Source organism: Pteropus medius, unplaced genomic scaffold (genome assembly GCF_902729225.1).
Source record: "Pteropus medius unplaced genomic scaffold, Ma_sr-lr_union100, whole genome shotgun sequence".
Taxonomy (NCBI): domain Eukaryota; kingdom Metazoa; phylum Chordata; class Mammalia; order Chiroptera; family Pteropodidae; genus Pteropus; species Pteropus medius.
The window spans coordinates 1,565,240-1,587,694 of record NW_024342647.1 but is presented as its reverse complement, the minus strand read 5'-3'; the positions used below and the strand labels follow the sequence as shown (position 1 = coordinate 1,587,694).

The 22,455-nt window shown below is 46.6% G+C and overlaps 1 protein-coding gene across 1 annotated transcript in view; it reads right to left on the bottom strand.

The window, feature by feature from the left end:
* The window catches only part of CDK5RAP2 (CDK5 regulatory subunit associated protein 2), a 155,903-nt gene that overhangs the window by 54,823 nt on the left and 78,625 nt on the right, over positions 1-22,455 (bottom strand). Inside the window, 6 exon segments of the mRNA XM_039866749.1 lie at positions 1,820-2,219; positions 9,804-9,991; positions 11,867-11,962; positions 16,571-16,699; positions 18,786-18,895; positions 20,392-20,522. Of these exon segments, the coding sequence (XP_039722683.1) occupies positions 1,820-2,219; positions 9,804-9,991; positions 11,867-11,962; positions 16,571-16,699; positions 18,786-18,895; positions 20,392-20,522 (1,054 nt within the window).

The window sequence follows — 22,455 nt, the reverse complement described above, 5'->3', positions numbered from 1 at the left end:
TGGGCTGCAATGATGTTCTTAAGCTTTGGGATTACTGATTCACTGCATCACCAAAGACCACAAAGAAAATCATTTCGGTTTTGTCCTACTTTGCACAGGCTGGAGGCTGCAATGGTGACGAGAGAGCTCCGCCCTCCCTGAGAAAGGCAGCGTTGTGACATCCCCGTCCACCTCGAAAACAGGACTTCGGTTGATATCCGTACTACTCTCCGTAAGAGCTGAGTCACTCTGGACAACTTTCTGAGCTTGCAGGGCCTATATTTTTTCATATGTAAAATATAGTTAACACTTACCTAACTTGTGTGCTTATTGAGAGATTAAATGTGATGTGTAAATATGTATAGATATCTAGCACAATCCTGGCACACACAGCAGATGCTAAAAAATAAACACAGTTGCAAATAAACACAAGCAAAGAGGATAACTCCGAACTTAAAAAAATTTTTTTTTCAATATATTTGGGTAAATTAAGTTCATTCAATTATCCAATTTTCCTGAATATAGGATGATATCTCTCACACAAATAGGAGAGAAAAATCTACTTTTCCTAATATTTAGGTACAGACTACAAGAGCCAGGCAGATGAGAGCATTTCTAATTCTAACCAAATTGCACAAATCTGCATCTCGAGTACCATTAATATAATGGCAGTGTCTTTTTTTTTTTTTTTGATATCTTTAGAAAGCCCTGTTCTAGAAATTACGGTTTTGGTGCATAATTTAAAACAATCAAAAGCAATTTTGTTAATGATATATCTAACTCTCTTTGGTATGTACAAAAGCAGTCATTTAGTGGTCAGAAAATAAACTTAATTCTCCATTCTGGTGCTAGAAAGCAGTACGTACAGCTGATTTCTCAGATACAAAACACGCATCACAAACAGGAATACCAACAGCCATCACTGGAGCTCTGTTAAAAACATGACCTATTTCCTTCTCTATCAAAACACTCACATCTCCCTGTTACGGGACTCTCAACCCAAACCCTCCTCCCAGGAGGGTTTTAGCAAAAGGTCTAATCAAACATAGTCAAGAGAGTCTGGTTTTTAATAATCTGGCATATCTGATGGTATCTGAGGAGAAGCTCAGAGACAGCATCTTGACTAAAGCAAAATGCAGACATTCACTCAACAAAAGTGAACTCCACCACTTCAGGCCAGCAAGGGCTGGAAAGTGGCCTGACCCAGGGAAAGGGCATGGCTGAGCAGTCGGGCACAGCTGAGGGTCCCAGCGCAGCCCCTTCACTGCAGGCGAAGCACGGGCACTCGGGGTCTGGCTTCGTCATCTCTGAAGGGTGTTGTGAGGATTAGAGAATGTAGACAAAGTCCACAGAACAGCAGCTCTCAGATACAAAGTCTGCAGAAACTGACACCTAGCTTCCTGTCTCTACTCAAGTCAGGTCATTGCAATTCTACTGCAACCTGCAAAAGTAAACGTCCGTCGAAAGGTGAAAATTATATACATGTAGGCACATTCTGCACAACGGAATCATACACAGCCATTACAAGGAAAGACAGTCCTGATGCCTAACGTGGACAGATGTACGAACATGACTCCACCTGAATAAGGAAAACACATAAATGTCATGATCGATAGATAAATAAGGTAGGAGAGAGATGGGGAAGGAGAGAGAGAAGGGGAAAACGTTAGTACTACTTTGGGGAAGGTTAGGGCAGACACACACCTCTAGGTAGAGGCCAGGATAAGTGCAGGAAGAGGGAGACACCAGATTTTATATAAATCAAAAAAAAAGCAGTGGGAGCAGAAGTGACTCTAAGTTTCCTGTTTCTGCAACGTAAGCAATGAGTGGGAAAGCTCACTTTGTCGGTCGCGCTGGGGAAGGAAAGGCGAGTGGCCTGACGCCAGGGCGCCCTCCGCATGTTCTCGGGCCGAGGCTCAGCACCCACCGCGGCGCCTGCCAGTTTCTCTCCCCAGGCCTCTCGCTTGTCTTCTCCTCGTCGGAGTCTGAGCCTGCCGCCCTCCGTGGCCACCGTCTGCACCGAGGCATCTTTCAGCTCCACCTTGGACAGCTCCGGTTCGTCATGTGGCCGGGACAATGAGTTGGCTTGGATGAAACGTCCAAGTTCTCCTTGTAACTGAAAAGCCATCTGCTTAAGTGTCTTCTCGGTTTTGCCATCGAGGTGTTCTCTGGAAACTTCCTGCTCTGTCACACATACTGGTTCCAGAAGCAGTTCACGGAGCACTTTCAGAAGGTCAGGCCTGTTTTTCCGAAAGGGAAAGAACGGAAGAACTAAGCTTTCTGCAGTGGCCTTGTCACTTACCGAGTTTCCCAATTTTTCCCACTAACGGCCCAGATTCTATTTAAACTAAACACAGCAAGCACCTACCATGTGCCAGGACCCACACCAAGTATGTGATCCCATGTCACCTCACGACACCCATACAAGGTAGGTACTATCATGTCTATTTCATGGATAAGAAGAGGACTGATTTGACATAAGTACACAGCAAGTGAGGGGGCCACGTGACTATATGGACACAGGCTGAGCCTAGAAAGGAGCAAACAGGGTCATAAAGTCTTCATGACAATTTCAAGGTCCACCCACCTCCTGGCCCCATTCCTGCATCCAGGGGGAAAGCATGGCTTTGGATGACCCTGTCCAACCTGATAGACCCATCAGTGACCTGCTCCATTACGGTGCACAACTGGTGCTCAGTCAGTAGGTACTGAATGAAAGGATGCTGCAAACTGCTCTTAATAGAAGGAGCAGTGGCTTTGAAATCGGACAAAAATGGCTTCAAATTCTAACTGTGATTCTATGAAAATTGGCTAAGTCTTCCTCCATAGGACAGCTATGAGGATTAAACGAGTATATGGGTAGCAGATGCTTTTCACGCCCCTTGCCACATGCCCTAGGCCTCCCTAGATTCCAGCTGCAGCTGTGTGGACAGCTCCCGCAGACGCAGACGGTCCCACCTCAAGCACTCCTTGCATCTCTCTGCTGCCTTGGGCCATCGCCAGAGCAATGTGAGCCAGTCAGCAGAGCAGTGTGGAAGTGCGCACCAGTTTATACCTAGGGCGGGGAACCCTTAAGCAGTGGGGGGAGAGAGCCGTTGGGTAAAGGTCCCAGTCGCCCATCCTTGGGAGGGACAACACTAAGGCACAGTCTATGCTGTCCCTCACAGGGTGCCCAAGAGGACTGAGCCCCAGCTGCCCACAGCAGTCGCTAGATCAGTAACGTACCCTTATCAGCTTGGCCTCCATTTCTATGTTCCTCGCCCCGATCTCTCCTTTCTGCTCCCTAGAGTCAACATCCCAAATAAACCACATACACTTAAGGCCTTATCTCGGGTTCTGCTTTCCTGGGGACTCAGGTGTTTCTTGTGCCAGGCAATGTAATGGGCATTGGAGGTGCAGAACTGCCTGTAAGGACTCAGACTGCTGCTGGAGACAGGTATGTACACAGGTCACTCCTCTGCCAGGTAAGAACTAAAACACGGGCACTGTGCGCGTCCGGGAGGGCTAGGGAGCGATCATCCCGGGGTGCAAGAGGAATGTCAGAAAAGGGATTCTAGAGTCAACAGGCCCAGCCAGGAGAAAAGGAAGTGGAACATCCTAAGCACGAAAAACAATATGAACAGAGTCAAGACACTGGAGAACAAGGAGGTGAGGCTAGAACGTGAGGCAGGGGAGAACCCAGCCATGCTAAGGAGAGCCACTGCAAGGCTCTGTGCACGCGAGCAGCATGGTGACGCACATGTTCTGAGGAGGCGACTCTGGCTGTGCTGTAAAGAATGAATGGAGACACCTCCCGTCAAGAAGGTGCTGTGAGTACACACAGGAGCGCCTCCTCCTCTGTTCTATACACATGTAAAGGACAGCAAAAATACATGACAACAAAATGTTCTGAGGTGTACTACGAGATTCAAAATCAAGATAAAATCTATCCAAAGGTCAGAAGGAGAAAAGACCCAAGGTCATGAGAAGGGGGGCATCTGTAGAAAGCAGTGGGGCCAGAAATTTAACTCCCACGGTAGAAGGAGTACCATGCCAATTTCATAAGCCCTACGGTAAGACCCAGAAAGCCAAGCCGAGGCAACTTCAAAACCACCACTCAGGGAGGAGGAAGGGAGGGAAACTGCGCAGAGCTATTAACAAGGCAAAGCAAACTGACCAACAAAATCTACTATCGTGAAAGACAGACAATCCAGCAAATGAGAGTTCACACCGAGGAAATAAAAGTAATACAGCAAACTGAAGACTTTAAAACAAGTATGTTTAAATCACCTTAAGATATGAGAAAAAAATTCATAAAAACAAAGTTATAAAATTGAGACAAAAAGTTATGAAAAAAGGAACGGGGTGAGGGGCGAGGACAGAGGGGGAGGCCAGCTGGAGAGCGGCTGCTCTTCCGGGAAGAAGAAGGTGCGGGTCAGGTGGCGGCAGTCAGCGGAGGGGAGGGGACAGAACGGGCCCCCGTTGGGGCTACATGTGCAGCTTCTCTTGCCTGCCTCACTTCCGGAAACCTTGTGGGACAGTCAGACCCCAGCTACCGACTCCCTTCACATACCCTGAGCTACCTCCTGCTGTACCTTTGCTGCCCTTTCGGAAGGGACCCTTACTCCATCTTCCCCATCGAGCCCTCTATGGCAGGCGTGAGCCCTTACTCATATCTAGGTTCCCATCATCTACCTCTGGGGCAGAGACCATTCAATTCAAATGAAACAGAACACTAAAAATAGAGTAAAAAGTACAAGGATAAAAAAAAAACAGAATTAAAATGTATAGTACATTTTTGACTTCTAACACGGAATCATCTAGACTATACAAACCAACTTAAAAGTTCAGTGAACCCAGACTTGAAAAATATTTCTGGTATTTCAAGTATGTTAAGCTAAATTTTCCTTTCCCTTCCTTCCCTTAATATAGATTAAAAATAATGACGATTGCTATTCAGTTAGCCAAAGAAATGCCATTACTCATGACCAAACAACACACAATAAAATCCAAGAAAAAGACTTTACAAATCAGTAGTAAAAGGTAGTGAAAGAGACCATTATACTATACTAAAGTGGGGGTGATGTTAAATAAAACGTTTCAAGTGTTCCTTGGCTAGAAACTGGAACAGCAGGTTCACTAAGCTGCTGCCATAATCAGGACCTTTCTAACGGCTCAGTCCAAGAGTCTTGTCAGAGGCCCAAACACTGTTTATGTACCTTTCCTGAGCATCTTTGTTACACAGAAGGTGTAAGGGGAAAGGAACTGACATTTATGAAGCACTTAACGTTATGTCAGTTCATTTAAATACACTAAATGCATTTAGTCCTCGTAGTATGACTGTGAGATGGGGACTAACATTAACCCCATTTCACACATGAAGGAGCAGGCTCGTAGATAGTCCAGATCCCCTGGCTCAATGCAGAGCAAAGACTGGAACCCAGGCCTTTCTGATTCCAAAGAGCCACTGGACTCTTTCCAGTTTTCCACTTTTACCCTCTGCTATGATGTTGAGCTTTTTCATTGCCTGTACGGTCCTTCAAATATTTATTGAGCACCTCCTACTGGTCACGGAAGGCAACGGAAATGCAAGGTGAAAAGAATCATGGAGCTGGAGCTTACGTTTCATTAAGGGGACAGACATTCACACGTGCATGGATAACTAAGATCATGTCCGGCAATGATTAAGTTCTACAACTTAAGGGCAGAAGTCCTGAGACAATGTGTAGAAATGGGTTTCTGTTAGACAGAGGGGTCAGGAAAGGTCTCTCTACAGAGCTGACACCAAGCTGGGTGACCGCCAGTCACCTGTACACCTAGGAAGAGAGCATTCAGGGCAGAGGAAATGGCTACTGCAAAGGCCCCAAGGTGAGAACGAGCTGGGATGTTCGAGGAACAGAAAGAAGGTCAGAGAGGCTGGAGCACAGCGAACAAGAGGGTGAGCGATAAAGACAGAAACAGGCAGAAGCCAAGACACGAAGCTCTGAGCTTACTGTAAGCGCAGTGGACATTCGTGGAGGGTTTTAAGCATGGAAGAGACACGATCGGATCTCAGTTTTTAAAAGATCGCTCTGGCTGCTCTGTGGAGCACGGACTGCCGAAGCTGTGCTGTGGGCTACTAAGAGGGTAGGAGAAGAGGTGTGAAGTGGTGAAGTTGGGGACCCGCGTTGACGGTGGAATCCCCGTAGGACTTGCTGGTGGATACGGGGGTCGTGGGAACGACTTACAGCTACGCCAATTAGACAGCAGTCCCACTAGCTGACATGGAAAAGAACAGCAGACGGGAGATTAGAACAGGGGGTTGGGTTCTGGACGGATAAACGTGCAAGCGTCTGTGAGACACCCAGGGAGACGTGTCAAGGAGACAGACGACTATGGTCCAGGCTGTGGGTATAAACGTGGTGGTCCTGTAGCACACCCTAAAGCCATGGGAGACGGAAGATACAGAGAGAAAAAAGGGGCCGGGAACACAGCTCTGGGACACTCGGACACTCAACAGCGAGCATGAAGAGGAGGCAGCAAAGGAGAACGAGGAGGAGAGGCCAGTGAGGCAGAAGGAAACAGGAAGAGTCCTGAACGGACGGCCAGGCAGAGCGGCCCGCTGCTTCGGAAAGGCTGCCCCGGCCACTGGATTTCACGACTTGGAGACTGTCACTGACCTGGACAGGTGGAGTGGATGAAAGCACTGGTAAAGGGACAGAGAGAGACTGGAAGGAAGGAAAGTGGACACGGTAAATACAAACAGTTCTTCCAAGCAATCTTGCCTTTAAGGGGAATCAAGAAACGGGGCAGTAGCTTGAGTGAAATTGGGGGCAGGAGGAGCACCTCCCACATGGTTGCTATTAATGCATGTCTTATGCTATTGGAAATGATTCAGTGATAGGAAAAAAATAATGATGCAGAAAAGAGAGGGTGCCCAGGAGGAGGGGTGGTCTTCAATAGGAGCAGGGATGTTTATTTCTTCCATTCCAACAGCAGGAAAGTCGGAGTTTACGGGTATAGAGGCAAATAAGCTGGCAGTACTGGTGGGAAGAGTGAAATGGTTTGAGTTCAACTGTTCCTGTTTTCTCCGTGACATGTAAGGCAAGGACATCAGTCAGGGAGGGAGAAGAGAAGCGGCAAAACAGTCTTGTGCTGGGCAATGTTCGGTGCTCATTTTGAAATTAATGATAATAAATATATGTAAGGGACGACCTGCCATGTGATCACATGTAACATGAATAGCTGGCCAAGTCTAGGTCGTAAGGAAGGGTGATAAAACCCTAGACCATGTCCTCTAGGGAATGGGGACAAAACGAATTGGAAGCAAGTAAAGGGAGGGCTGGGATCACACACACAGTGAGCACCACAGGAGAGGAGGGACTGGCCAGGCAGGGCCCTGTATTGACCCTTTCCTTCCACCTCCAATGAATGAATGGCTCTGGTTGGTCAAGTGCAAGACAACTATTTAGGCTAAGGTGACTACTGGACAAGCTGTTTCCTTATTCCATCCTCACGGACAGGTAAGCTGAATCGGAGTGACTCCTAGGGCCAGCTACTCTGCTAGCCCCTTAGGCCCTAGGGTGGGGGGGCCGGAAGGTAGACGAGCTCAAAGGGTGAAGGGATGTCTCAGGCCCACGTCTATGGGAACCCTGCACTGGGGTATCAGACTCGGCAACAACTACAGGGGCAGGAGTCACGGGCTGGCTGCTGTATCTTGCAGATGGTATGAACTTTTCCCTGAGGGTAGTGGGAAAGGGTAGAAGCAATTGGCAGGGCATGATTTAAGCAGTAATATCACCAAAATCCCACTTAGAACCAACCCGAGTCTATATTTCATGCCTATTATTTCACTTAATCTTCACGCGATGCCAATGGGGTAGATTAGCACAACCACACCCACACTACAGATGAAGAAACCAAGATGGGGAGTTATGTCACAAGGTCTAAATGGACTGGAGCACAGGTCTGTCTGTCTCCAAAACTGTTTTTTCTAGTGTGCCAAAGCCACCTACCTCCTGGAGGGAGTTCCCAGGCAGAAGATTGGCGCTTCTCTGACCAATCAGGGCCCTGGTTATCCCAATGAGTCATTTAATAAGATTCCTTTAGAAAAGTCTCTAACAGCCCTACCATTTTCTAAGGCACTGCCAAGCCCCCAAATGTCAACTCCCACGTCTGCAAAAAGGTCACCAGCAGCAGCGTGCAAAGCTGGTGTGAGGGTAAAATGAAGTCGGCTTTTCACTCGAAGTGCCAGCCTGGGCCCTGGCACAGCGTGCATGTGCCAGGGTGGGTGCAGACCCCGGTCAGGACTTCAGGGGGGCCCCGGAAGCCGTGCCTCCTCTGTCATGGAATTCAATGGCACACCATGAACGACAGCTGTACAGAGAACGAGATTAGGGCAACGGGTTTGGGCTGGTTTAAGAAAGCCCGTTCCAATACTAGAACCGGCCCCAAACGGCGTGGAAACCTATGGGACCTGCAGGGAACAGGAAACGGAACCACAGATACTCACAAGCTTGCCTGCAGGGTGTGAGTCCATAAGTTGCTCTCTTAAAAAATATAACTGGGTCTAAATTTTTAAAAGTCGAGAGATTTAGAATACAATTTTGGGGCTTCTACTGAAAGACTGGAAGCTCTGAGCCCATGTGTTTGCATGACAACAATCGCTGGGCCGAGAAGCTGCTGTCCACTAGAAAGGGGCACATGTACCCGATTCACCCACCCCCCCCACACAGCCCATCGTCCTTTCCACGGCTTAAATCGCCCAGGCGCGTTCCCGGGTGGCCTCGGGGAGAGAGAGAGTTGCACCTCTTAACTCTGATGCAACAATAGAGACCCTGGCCCTAAGGAAATCCTCCATTTCTCAAGCGCTGATGACGGTCACCTAGCCCCCTTTGATAACAAACCAGAACGGCCACTGGGCAAGGCCCCCAAGAGGACTCAACACTAGAAAAATGCCAGGCAGGTGTCAGGGGCTGGGGAAGGGTTAGCTCACGAAAACAGAATATTTCAATTCTTTTTTCATTTTAGCTAAAGAAACGTCTATGGGGCTTAGCCCACCAACGACGTTAAGAAACGGCAGGGTCCCTGGCTCTTGCCCAGAGTCACCGGCAGTAGCTCCCGGCTCCGTTTCTCAATCTGTGTGGGGGGAGAACTGAAACGTTCATCACCGAGCACATGCCACGTGCCAGCCATTCTCCGAAAATGCACTCTCCTCGCCCCCCACAGCGACCCCAGAAGTGGTCAGAGAAGCGGGGGCACCGAGAGATGAAGGCACAGCTCCTTCTGGCCCCAAAGCCCAAGCGACTGCCAAGCCGGACTCCGAAGGACATGAGAGGAGGAAAACTGGCTCCTAAAGGACCGATTTTAAAAACACGAATGTACCAAATGTTTCTCCGTTTTAAGGAAAAGACCCTGTAGTGTTGTAGTGTTTCCTCACATAGGAATGACTCCCAGCAGATATAATGAAGCGAGAATTTTAGCTCAAGCTCAACATTAAACGGCAGAGTCACAACTACAATGGCGGTTTTTAAGCTGTTGTAGAAACTGGAAGAGATTTCAGTAGGGGTGATTCCTCTCGCTGACAGCCAGACGGCCCTTTTCGGGGCTCCCAGGAATAATTTTAGAGGAAAGCTTTCTTTCTCCTCTTTATAATGGGCCCGCATGAGGCTTTGCTGAAGTCCCGTCACAGCCACTAGCATGCACCCTAATGACTTAATTGCATGACTGGCAAGATTCCTTCCAAGTCATTTCAGAAGCTCTTTCAGGTAAATCAAACAGCACCGTCATCTAAAGCCATTTAGCAAAGCGAGCGTTTGTTCTTCCCTCCAACTAGAGATAAAGCCGTGCCTGGACCCCACGTCTACCTGGATTCCAATAACAACGTGGCCTTCTCGTTGAAGAAAGGGGCGAGCAGGTTCATGAGCTCGCTCTCCTCCAGACGCTGGTCTCCAGGGCGGCCAGGTTTGTGGGCTCCATCGTAGTCTAAAATATGGGAATCCGTGTGCCTCAAATATCCATTTTTGCAGCCCCCTTTGGAATAGTCCTCCATAATCTGCCAATCAAAATACTGAGTCAAATAATGGACTACGGAGGAGGGGCAGGGGGCGCGTGGAGGAGAGAAAAAGGATGGAAACTGAGAGCGAAGGAGCGAGTACAAGTCAGCCAGAGCGAAGACGAAGGGAAGAGAGGGACTCAGGCGCCCGGGCCCACACACACCCTCCTTCAGAGCGAGCTGCTCTGGCGAAAGCACAAAGATGTTCGTGTCACTTCTCCTCGCCCCTGCTTTTCTCCCCTATAAAATAAGGATAGCAATGCCACTTCCCAAGGTGACCATGAGAACAAAATGAGGTGACTCGCTAAGTGTGCATGGCACAGTGTCCTACCCACTTCGGTGTGTGCCCCCGGCCCAAGGCCCACTCCTTGCAAGTTCTTCCGAAGGCGGGGACAGAATCCACGCTGTTAACAATGCTTTGGGCACTTAAACACCCCTGCGAGGTATGCTCCCCACTACATAACAGAAAGCCGACTTGCTCTCTGCAGATACATCCTAATTAACGTAACTCTGATTTGTCTCATTAGGAAGGAGGAAGAGTTCCTAATTCCCGAGGAGATGTTGTTTATGGTTCCACCTTCCTGGGTCACTGAAGGTCACAGGAGTGGTACCAAGGGTGCATCTAGTTAAAGCCTGTGCTGGGCATGTCTTGAGGTGCTGCAAGTAGCATTCTTTCTTCTCCTTTCCAAAGCTGTAAATTTCTCCTACCGATCTATAAATAACTCCCCTTGACTTCATTACTGCTGGTGATATACACACTAGCCATCACGCCCCTCTCTGCACACTTGTAAAATGATTAAGTTTTCAAATGGAAGACAAGACCCACACAAATGAGCTGTTATTTATAGGATCTTGTTTGCCACCAATCTAGTTATTAAATCCATCTAAAGAAGCAACCTCCCAAGAAAGAAAAACCTAGAATATAACAATAAAAACAGTAATTGCTATCATTTACTTAGCACTTAGTACATACCTTTCTATTTAAATATCAAAACAATGCTAACAAGAAGTACTATTATTTTCATTGATGGGGAAATTCAGGATTAGGGGTTAAGCAAAGGTGATCTCCAAGGTCAGAGAGACAGTGATTAAGATTCAAAGTCAGATCTGATTCCAAAGCCCCCTGCTTTCAACTGCTCTGCCCTCCATAACTATCTACATTTTAATGATTTCTCATTCATTACTCCATGAACTTGAACACCCTGAAGGCCATAAATGTCAAATCTGCAGCCTCCTACATCCCACTACATCCCAGTCTGTAGGGTCCTTTCAACCTTGGAGAGTGTTTGCTCCAAAGTTTCAGTATCGGTGTGACTGGAATAACATTGTAAGCGCACAAATTCTCATCAACGCCCAGATGCACTAAGCTGGGGTCCCAATCAAGAGATTGCAGAAGACCCCGAGAAAGGGAGTTTGGGCCCAGGAGCGGCTCCTTACACTGCAATCGAATGATCTGGGAGTTCGCAGCAGTCCAGAGACAAGGGCTCTTGTCCCAGCTCTGTCACTGGTTTACGCTGTGCCCTGGATCAACCACCTTCCCGCAGAGGCCTCAGTCTCCAGTGCATAAAGCAAATGGGTTGGGTCACATCCCTAAAGATCTGTCCAGGTCCAATACCCAATGCCCATTATTCTGCAACAGCCTTGTTTTTATTTGCAACTAAACGTCCGTTTGCTGTTTCATGACTGGCTCTGCCACCCAGAATGTAACTTTCGAGAAGGAAGAGACCACCTCTCTTTGTTCTCCACAGGCACACAGCAGGGACTCGATACAGGCAGAATAAAGAGAAACCCCATCGGACTCATTCCCGACTAGAAGACCCGGCTTAGGACCAGAGAGAGGCGGATGGAATAAGGAGTTAACTGCCATGTTCTTACCTTGTTACTCTGTTCCAAATGCTGGTCAGTCCGGTAATGATTCTCCACATCCTCTCCAATTTTGATTGTGTCCTCGTCTTCCTTGCCAGCCGGAAGCTACATGGTGCATGGAATGGTGTGAAAATGCAACCCCAAAAAAGGATGCAGCATGAATATGTATGGGGAAGTCAGTGATGGCTTTTTTAAAAAATGCAAAACAAAAAACAAACCAAAAAAAAAGAGGCAGAAACAAATGCCAAAGCCATGAAATAAAAATTAACCAGAGTTAGGGTTGCTAGTTCTGGTAAATCACATACAGTTGCCTGGGATCAGGCATAATTTCAGGACAAATTATCCAAGAAATAACGGGAGCGATGTCCCCCTGTCCTCGCCGGCCTTCCCTGAGCTGCTGTAGATGAATGTGCTGTCTGCGGTGCTGCCGCCATCTCTGCCATTGCTAAATTCACTTTCGTGTTATATAAAAGTAACAAGATTTTGGAAAATAGCTATTGATGGAATTGAAAATATCAAATAGCGAGAAAGCAGTAAACGAAATTGATGGCGTGCCTGATTTATGCATCACTCCTCCTATTTAGCACAGGGCATAAACCTCTCACTGGACTGTCACGCATCTGAGATGGACGGTCCCGCCAGCACTGCCATTTTGTTGACAAAAAGTCCTCATTGCTAATAAGTAGAGTATCAGGCTTGCCTGACGATAACTTTATGCTTTTGAAAATGAAGGACAGTTATTTATAAAAAGTGCATAAATCCCTAATGCTTTAAATAAGTGTAAATCCTAAAGGTTCTGCATTCTACTGAATGGACAGTACCAAGTTCTTAAGAGGGTCAGATCTCAGCTCTCTGGAAGAGTGGGATACTCAGATTCACCAAATAAAAAATGAGAGGAAAGGTGGCCACACCCAGGGAGGGCATCGGTTAAAACTATTTCAGAAATTATACCAAACCCCATCTCACCAAAGCATTAAAGCCACAGACTAGATGCTGAGTCACTTGCTGGGTATGTCATATGTATGAGATGTCCAGGGTTCTGAAGCCACAGTTTTATTCAATGAATTCCTACTTAGTCAATTCCCCCTGATTCTCCCAGCCCAACTTAAAATTTTCTGATGTTCCTTTTAGAAGAAACTCTTGTTTGGGAGGAAGAAAAATCAACAAAATCAACAAAGCAAACTGGCCTCAAAAAGTCATTGTATAGAAAACTTCTCAGGATCAGAAAGTATTCGGCCTAACTACATTCAAATCTGCAATCAAGATCAACCAGAACTGATGATCGCAAATCAGATCTTACTATCAAGCAATAAAGAGACTAGACATGAGTAAGTACACTTATGAAGGTGTAAAAGTTTCTAAACTGGGGTGAGGAACCCTCTCCCGCTGTTGGCTTCTTCCCTCATGATTAAAACATCTTCAAGTGATATAGATCAACTAACTAGGACTATTAAACTTGTTAGGGAGAGTATAAAATGTTAAACTACTCTGGAAAAAATATTGGCAGTTTTTGTAAAACTAGTAGCCCTATGACCCAGGAATTCTACTCCTCTGTGCTCATCAAGAGAACTGGAAACATATGTCCGCTGTCTATGAATATTAATATTAGCTTTAATCATAATATCTAAAAACTGGAAACAATCCAAATGTCCATCGATAGCAGAATGAATAAACAAACTAATATACCCAAACAATGGAATACTACTTAGCAATAAAAAGGAACAAACTGTTGCTTCACATAACAAAATGGATGAATCTCAAAAACATGCTAAGTGAAAAAGTGTTACAAAAAAGAAAACATACTTTATGATTCCATGGATGTGAAGGTCCAGTACAGGCAAAACTAATCCATGACAGAATAAAATTACAAGAGTAGCTGGGGGTGAGGATGGGAACTGACCAGAGGGGACATGATCTTGATAGAGGTTTGGGTCACAGAGGTACATACATTATAAAACTTTGCAAATGGAGACTTACAGTTTCTTCATTTCATTGTATATAAATTTAACCTTAAAAGAAAAAATAACTATAAACATGTTAAAGATAAGCATGTTGAAGTATTTAGGGGGAAGTGCACTGATGTTTGTACACCGAAATTTACCAAAAAGACAAGATGGAGCGGTGAAGGGCAGGGGAAATCTAGGTGGTGGGGCCACCAAACAGCCGTCTGCTCAGATCACTCCTGTATGTCAGTTCTCAACCGTGTTTTCCCACAACACATAAATTAACAACCAGTAGAAAAACATATAAGGAAATAGGGGTAACCCCGTTAGAAATTTTTTAAAGGCACTTTAACACAAAAGAACAGCTGTTCCTGGTCTTTTGTTTGTTTGGATGGTTTTTAAGGGAACTGCCCACATGCAGGACAAAGCAGTGTCGTGGCAGCTGGAGGAATCCACACGACAGCAACCATTTGGAAGACAAACCTGACAAACTGTTATCAAGGGCCTCCTTCTATTTATACCCTCGGTCTAATTAAAAGTTATAGGAGGGAGATACATGAAAACAAATGACAGGCCTATTTTATACCTACATCTTCCTGCACTTTTGACCTGAGGATTACGTATCTGGGAACATGGTCTAAGGAAAAAAATTCCTAAACCCAGAAAAAGATTTGAGTCCAAAGACATTCATCAGGTAATTTTTAAAAGAGTGCATCGCTGGAAACAATCTACATTTCCAACAATAGTGAGGCACTTCGTTAAATTTCAGTGCATTCATAAGATGGGATACGATGCTGTAACGTAACAGCAACTGGAAAAAAAGAAACAAAACTGCATATATATATATATATATATATAGTGGCTGTGGACATGTTCATACACACAAACAGAAAAGAGTCTAAAATGTTAGTTAACTGTGTTTTAAAGTGACAGGATTAGGGGTAATTTCTCTATTTTCTAAGTGTTAGGTAATGCTGTGAGTTAAATATTGGAGAAAAACACGCCATGTTTTAAAAACACAAAACATATTTGGGTTTCTTTTTCCCTTTTCCTATTCAGAGGGTCCTAGAGGGTAGGCATGGGGCCCAGAACCCACTCTGCTCAGAAAAGGAGAAGCACACGCTCCCGGGAAGGGCGGCCTCCCCTCTTTGCCATCCCACCCTCAACCCTAACGACCGCCCCTCCCTCAGCTCAAGGTTACTGTGGGAGCATCACCCTTCCCAGGCAGATCGGATTGTACTGTCCCATTCCGGGGGAAGATGGGGGGCCTGTGCTACAAAGGACAAGGCCATTCACAGGGAACATCGCATTGAAGCGCAGTCTGACAAATGACTCAATCTGAATCGGCTGATATTAAGATCTCAGAGTGGGAAGAGGAAAAGGCCTCTGTTCTCCAAAGGACATAATGGGACACTGAACAGATTTTTTTTCAAAGGGCAAATGAACAAACAAACTCGCCATTTACGACTCAAATGAAGTAGGTGAAAAATGAGCTGCTTATTAAAAATGCTGCCTTAGAGAAAAGAAACCAAGAGACTTGTTTCTCCCTAAATGGACTGCAGATATTCTTGGTTTTCAAAATTATCTGGAGCCCTGGAGGCTGAGATCAATAATATTCCGTCTCTCAAAGACAGCAGATGGCTGGAGCGCAGCATAAATACCTTTGAGCATCTCCCACTTTGAAAGTGGGAGGAGACAGCGGAAGGCTGACAAATCTTTCCCCAGACACGATGTGGCAATGAGACCTCCATTTTCCCAGCAGGCCAGGCTGAGTTCAAGACAACTCTAACCAAGAAGGTTCCAGGGGAGCCCAAAACAAAAAGGCCTTACTGCGTTTCGTGGTGAGAACAGTTCCACTGTCCTGAAAAAGGTTAACAGACACGAGGGGCAAGGCGCCTGCTGGGGGAGAGTTAGGCCACGTTAGAAGCTGAAGGGAGAAAACGAGAAACTCTTCTTCACTGTCACGACGTCAGGGTCCTCCAAATGTACGGCACGGGCCAAGAACAGAGAAAATCGGAGAAATGCCTCCCAAAGACGAGCAGAGACCCAGGAGCCGCCAGGGAGAACGGGGCCTCCGTCGCCTCCCCAGGCGGCACTAACAGACAGGGGCCCCCCACCTCAGCGCACAGGCCCACAAGCCACGTTGCAGAGAGAAGCGCTGTGACGTAACCTTTCATGGCCCTGCCGAGCTTTCAGATGCCACCAGCAGAAAACTGCCTCGGTCAGGAACCTGGGCTTGTGGGCTGAAGGCACTGTTTCTTTCTAGGCCTGTCCTCTGCACATGGCAGAGTGCAGGAGAGCCCGGGTGGCTGTGGGTAGGAACGACACACATCCGGTCAAGTCCTGAAGTCCGGGTGCCGTGAGAGTGAGAAGACGCGCAAAATTTGGAGGATTAACAAAAAAAGTAAATGAGAAATGTGTTTACTTGTTTTTCAATGTTAATGAATTCATTAATGCTCCATCTACACTACCCCAATTACTTGGTGATTTGGCAACTCTCCAGATCCCCGAGACCACACCAGTCATCCAGATGTGCCACCTGCAGCACAGACCCCAGGGCCACAACACTACTGACCGTGTCCATGCAGACGTGAATCCAACTTGAGAAACTCAAAGGGGCCACTTTAATCCCAAAGGGCCCTCAAAACCCCTATCACAGCAAAGGCAATTTCAATACAGACTGCCCAGGACAGACGCAGTCTTGAGGGCTGTTACTTATTTATTTATTTTTTTGGAATTAGCATATGACAGCAAGAATGTTTCTTCTTACCTCCGTTTCTTCTACTGATTCAAGTCTGTCATTCCCCTGGAAACCCATGCAGGAGAGATCAAAAATGGCTTTCTTCAGGTGCTGGTTGTCTGCATGCAGTTCCTTCACCAGCTGTAAAAGGTCACTGACCTAGGAAATGAGATCAGAGAGAGGACTAGATACCCTACCCGCGAGCGGGGTTCGGCTTCCCAGGGCCTCGCCACTGGGCCCAGACCTTCCTACTGAGCAGGGCTGTCAGCGTGACAGTTATGAAGAATCGGGTGGCCTGATTCTAGTCTTCAAGCCACTCTAGGTACAGTGAAAACATTAACATGCCTAGATTCTAACCCCAGAGTCACCCCTTCAAGGCAAAGAGATCCTGGGCAAGCTGCCTGACCTAAGCCTCCACTTCCTCATCTGCGGAATGGTCACTGAGAGAACCGAACGTGACCATGGCCACAGAGCACTGAAGTCCCTCCATCTTGTACTTGAGACCCTCGGGAGGAAACTCCTGAGACTTGAGTTTCTGAGACTGCGTCAGAGCCTTATTTCACAGCATCCACCTTCTTTGTACACCTATCTTAGCAATGTCAGTAATAACAGTGTTCAATGACGAAGCAATGTACAGCTACTAAAATCCTCCCGTAAGCTTTACTCTCTCATTCCTTACAAAAATCCTGAGGAGGTAGATGGGCTCGTATGACTATCCCTGTTTTACAGTGAAGAACCTGAGAAACAAAGAAGTTCACTGCCCGAGGTCCCACAGCTGGGGGTGTCTGGAGAATTAAATGACATATAACAATGGCCGAAGTGCCTAGTCGTGTGGGGAAGGGCAGCTGCCTCCCGAGAGGTAGAGCCAGGCCCGGAGCTGAGTCCGGGGATTGCCAGCCCAGTTCTCCTACTTCAGGCACAGGCCTTGCCAGGCCAGGTACATAAGGAATTGAGCTGACACCCCAACCTTCACTCCCTGTGGGTTTCAAATCACAATGGCGAGTGATTGCCCAAGGACTTCTTAATGGGATAATCGTGAGCCTCTCAAATAAAGCGGGCAATCCTATCCTGACTATACATAGCAGATGACTGATACAGCAAAACATGAATACGAACTGGACCCAACCCTCAAGGTGATCATGGGAAGAAGAAAACATTCTGGTTCCATAAACCCTTACTAAGTGACAACCAGGGACGACGCCCTGCCCTTAACTTGGCCACGGCAGGTACGAGCAGCAGTTATTACCGTCCCCACTTCCCTTATCTTCAAAAATTAACGAGTGCCTCAATGCTCCTTGCTTTACTCCTCTCAAAACAGCAAAACTTTTATAGTTCTGTTACTTCTGTACTTTATACCTGCTATTTTCTTGTTCTCTGCTGAGAAAGTCCTCTACCCAAACAAACTCCTAGCCACCCTTCAAAACCCACTTCAGTGCTAACTTCTGCTGAGAAGCTTCCTCCGATCAAGTGAGCACTCCACAACTCCCAGCAGTTAACCTCTGCTGCCTCTACATCTTGCACGACTGCCTATTCCAGCAACCCTTGCACTCCGAGCTATAATTCCTTATTTACATCTCTGTCCACTCCATCAGAATGTAAATTATTCCAAGACAAAAACTGAATCTGTCACGTGTGTGTGATAATTTTACAATAAAACAGTCTCCTCCAAGCTCAGGCTTCCTAGTCTTACCAATGGCTCTTAGAACACTGAAATACTAAGCCATTCTAACTAGACCAACGAACAACAGATTGAAAAGCCTTTCCAGTTTTAAAAAGATTTATTGATCAAACCTGGATCTTTATTCTTTCAAAAAGTATCTATTAACTTCCACTACGTGTGCCAGGTACTGGAAAATCAGAAATAAATAAGATACAAGATGTCCACGGCCTGGCAGAGGATACAGACAAACAGCCAGATAATGACAGGTCCACGTGAGCAGAGAATCGATGGGATTAGGTACGAGAAGGGAGGCGAATGAGCTGAGAGAAAGGCGGCTAACTCTACATGAAAGGGCTGGTGAGCGTTTCCTAGGGAAGGTCGAGCCTGGGCTGGCTCCTCCAGCCTGAGGAGGAGTCTGTCGGACGTGGGGAGGCCACCCCAGGTAACGTATGCAGACAGAGCAAAGACGGGCAGGGAGGACAGGGAAGAAAGGAGAGGGAAGGGCTTTCAGAATCTTACACTTCTGATCGGGAACCCAAGAGAAAACAAATAACCAACAAACCGCTGAAACTAATAGGTCAGTACCTTTTTCTTAAGTTCTTCTTGAGAAAAATGCTCCACTTGAAACCGATTATGCTCTTCAAGGCAAATACTCAGATAAGATGTTTGATCACTATAAAATGAAAACGGTTCTTCTGCCAGAAAAAAAAAAAGTGGGGGAAAGAGAAAAAAGGAACATCAGAAATAGATCCATCCAAGACCAATCCCAGTTGCAATCCATTTCAGGCAGTTTGAATTGGGTAGGGGCGGGGGCCTGGGCGGGGGCATAAGTACACATAGTTTAAGCTTTGGACCAAAAGTAATTTTCCCTTCTTTCTCTTCAGGCTAGTATCTCAAAGTATGGATTCATCATGGGCTGTATAAGCTTTTGCTGTAGCCAATTCTGAATTATAATTAGCATATCAAGTGTTGTGCCTGGAGACCATTCTGCGTGGCACAAGCGAGCGGTGATTTCAGTCTAAATGAGGGAGTGATTCTGTTTAGGTGAGAATACAGGGAAATCAGATGTAACCCTCCAGGGCAGAACGCAAGGAAAATAAGTGCCTGATGTATTTCTTACTGGCCTCCCAGTCCTCCGTGGCAGCGAGCACGCCAAGCACAGGAACTGCGTGCTAGATCTGAGTTAAGAGAATATGGTCACCTACATAAGGGTCTGCCTCCTCTGCCACAAAGGTCACATCCTAATAGGGAAGAAAAGCACAGAGGAGGGGCAGGCTACTTATTGATGTGATCTCGTTTAACACACATGAGAAAGAGCGGATACACCTAACACACTGGAAAGAGCTACACTGTGAAGGAAGATGTCCTGGCTCACATCTGGGCAAACCAACCCCTGCCCCTGAACCTCAGTTTCTTCTGGTGTAAAGTGAAGTCAATACCTACTCTACCTAACGGGATGACCATCAGGATCAGGGATGAGAGGTCAAGTGCCTGACACTGTGCCTTGTACGCAGTAGGTGCTCAAGAAATGTCAAACCAACCAAAGCTATGGCCGATTTTCACCACGTGTGCCATGCCCCAGGCTAGAGATACAAAAAGGAAGAAGATTCCCACCCAGACGCTCAGGGGCTCAGGTTCTAGGACGGGCGAAGGCCAAATGTCACTGTGATGGCAACAGCAGGGCAAGGACCACGGGACCCTCAGCCCTCCCTAAGTGAATCCACTCGCGGTCGTGGCAATGCGACAAGCGACGTTTTACCATGAAACGGCAACCTCACCCCCACGTGTCTGTGGTCAGGGCTCCCGGCATGGGGCGCTGTGGTAGGCAGAGCCCAGACATTTTGGGCAATGAGGGCTGTTTCCCAGAGAAAGGGGATGGCAAATTTCTAAGGCTCTCTGAAGCTAGAAGCAACAAATGATGCAGAACACAGTACAGGCAGCAGCAGGTCAGCATCCTGCAGCAGACCCTCTGCAGAATTCATGCAGTTTGCTGGGCCTTCTACAATGAAGGCCCAAACCAGCTGGATACAGTCTGGGAGAGCCAACATGAACAGTCATCACAGAAAAGGATCCCCAGATGAGATCCTGTGGGTGCCTCATCTCCTACTGGAGTTTTAGGACTCCCCTAAAGTTCAGTCAAGGCCCTCCAAGTGGAAAAACCAACGGGAAATACATATAAGAGAGTGAGTACCTTCCCGCCTCCGAATTTCGCTGATCTGCTCCTCCAGCGTCTTTTGCAAATTCCGGTAGGAGAGCACATCCCGCTCCAGCTGCTTCCGCAGGGCTAAAATGTTGCTTAATTCAGCCTGCAGTTTGTTGACACTTGGTAAAACAAGACACCAGAAATTTTAAAACAGACCTATTTGTGCTTTAAGATGCAAAACGCAGCAAGCCTTCCTTCGCTTTTTATGTCATTTGTGTTTTTCTCTAGTTGTAAAAGTAAATACATGTTTATTATAGAAGATTTAAAATATAAGAGAAAAACATAAAGAAAACAAAAATTACCATGATCCCATTATCAATTAACACATGGCAGATTGTATTTCCTGAGTGTTTTCACGAGGTTGAAATAATTCTGGGTGTACAATGCTAACCTGCGCAATCTTCACTTAAAGACTTCCCTATATTTTTGGGAATTATTTGCAAACATCATTTTTTATGACTCTATACTATTAACAGGTAAATGTCTCACCATTTACTTTAACTCACCCCCTTATAGTGGACATCAGGATCATGTCCAAGTTTTTGGTACACAGAACTAGGTAAAAATAGTTTAACTCTGCAGAATGCTTCTCTGGAAAACGCCTTGTGAGGCTTGGGTACGGAAAGCGTGGCTCTCTAGAGCTCGGGTGTCACCTGGCCCCCGGGCTCAGAAGAGGAGACAAGGGAGAACACCGGTTGTGTCACTCCAAAAAGAGGTGGTACCAGGGTAAAGGTGAGGGGCAGGAAAAAAGAGAAAAAAAAAGAAAGAATGAGTCGATAAAAGGAGGGAGAGAAAGACCAATTTTGGAGCCAAGAGAACTCCACTGGGATGGGTCAGCCACTCACGAATACATCCTAGAACACACTTACTTTTGGGGGGTGTCACGTTTCATGTCGCAGTCGCTGTGATACAGTGCTGAGCTGCAGAGCACAACCCAGAACTCGGAGGAGGCCAAGAAAACACACAGCTCCCAGAATCCGCTTTCATCGTGGGGAGGGCTGTCCGACAGAACTTTTCCAATGATGGAAATGTTCTGTGTCTGTGCTAATACCACAGCCACGAGCCAAATGTGCCCACTGGGCATTTAAACCGTGACTGACACACGGAGGAACTGGATACTTTTTTAAAATTTAAATGTAAATAGTCACATGGCTAGTGGCTACTAATTGGGCCGGAGGATCCACTAATTGGGCTCTGAACTGCTACTGATGTGCACGCTCCACACCCAGCTCTCAGAGAGCAGAGGCCCCAGTCGACATCTGCATAACATAAATAACGTTTCACTGAACTCGGTGTCTAAAGCCTTGTTTCAGACTCAGGGTAGTTTCTTAAGACAAATTCCTAGCAGTGCAATTACTGGGTTCATAGCATATGAACGTTTTTCGAGACTACCAAAACACGCTAACAAATCAAAAGCCTCCTTTTTGAGACACCAAGAAATACATCACTCCCTGTCCAGCATCTCACCTATGGTTCCCTAAGAGTGTCCATCAACACCTTGAAACTGTCTACAGAAATTTATGAATATGTGGCTTTTTTCTAGGGAGAGGGCCCGAAAGATTTCAACAGATTTTTCACAAGGGGTCCATAACCCCACCATGGATAGGAGCTATCGCTCTAGATACATGTGCTGGAGACGCGAGCCCCACTTCTCCTTCAGAAATTTCTTCCCGCTCCATCCATTGGACTGCACACATAAATCAACATATATTGGAAGAAAAACAAACCATTATGTCTAATCTTCTGTGCTTGCTGCCTCGACGATGGCTCATTGTGAAGCAGCCTTCTTGCAAGGCAAGGAACCCTACTAGCGCCTTGTACCTACTTCCATTTCAAGACAATCATAATGATCCATTTGTAAGGCTGATGGAAAACCTTACAGAGGTGTCACAGCACAGCACTCGCTTGGATGCGGTCGTGCTACAGAGACATTCAACCAGGTAAAAAAAAAAAAGAGATTGTTTCAGCGAAGCTCCTGCGATTAGGGCCGGGAACGCTAACTGCTTCACTCCCCCTTCTGCTTTCTGACAGGGTGAAAAGTACACAGCTGCT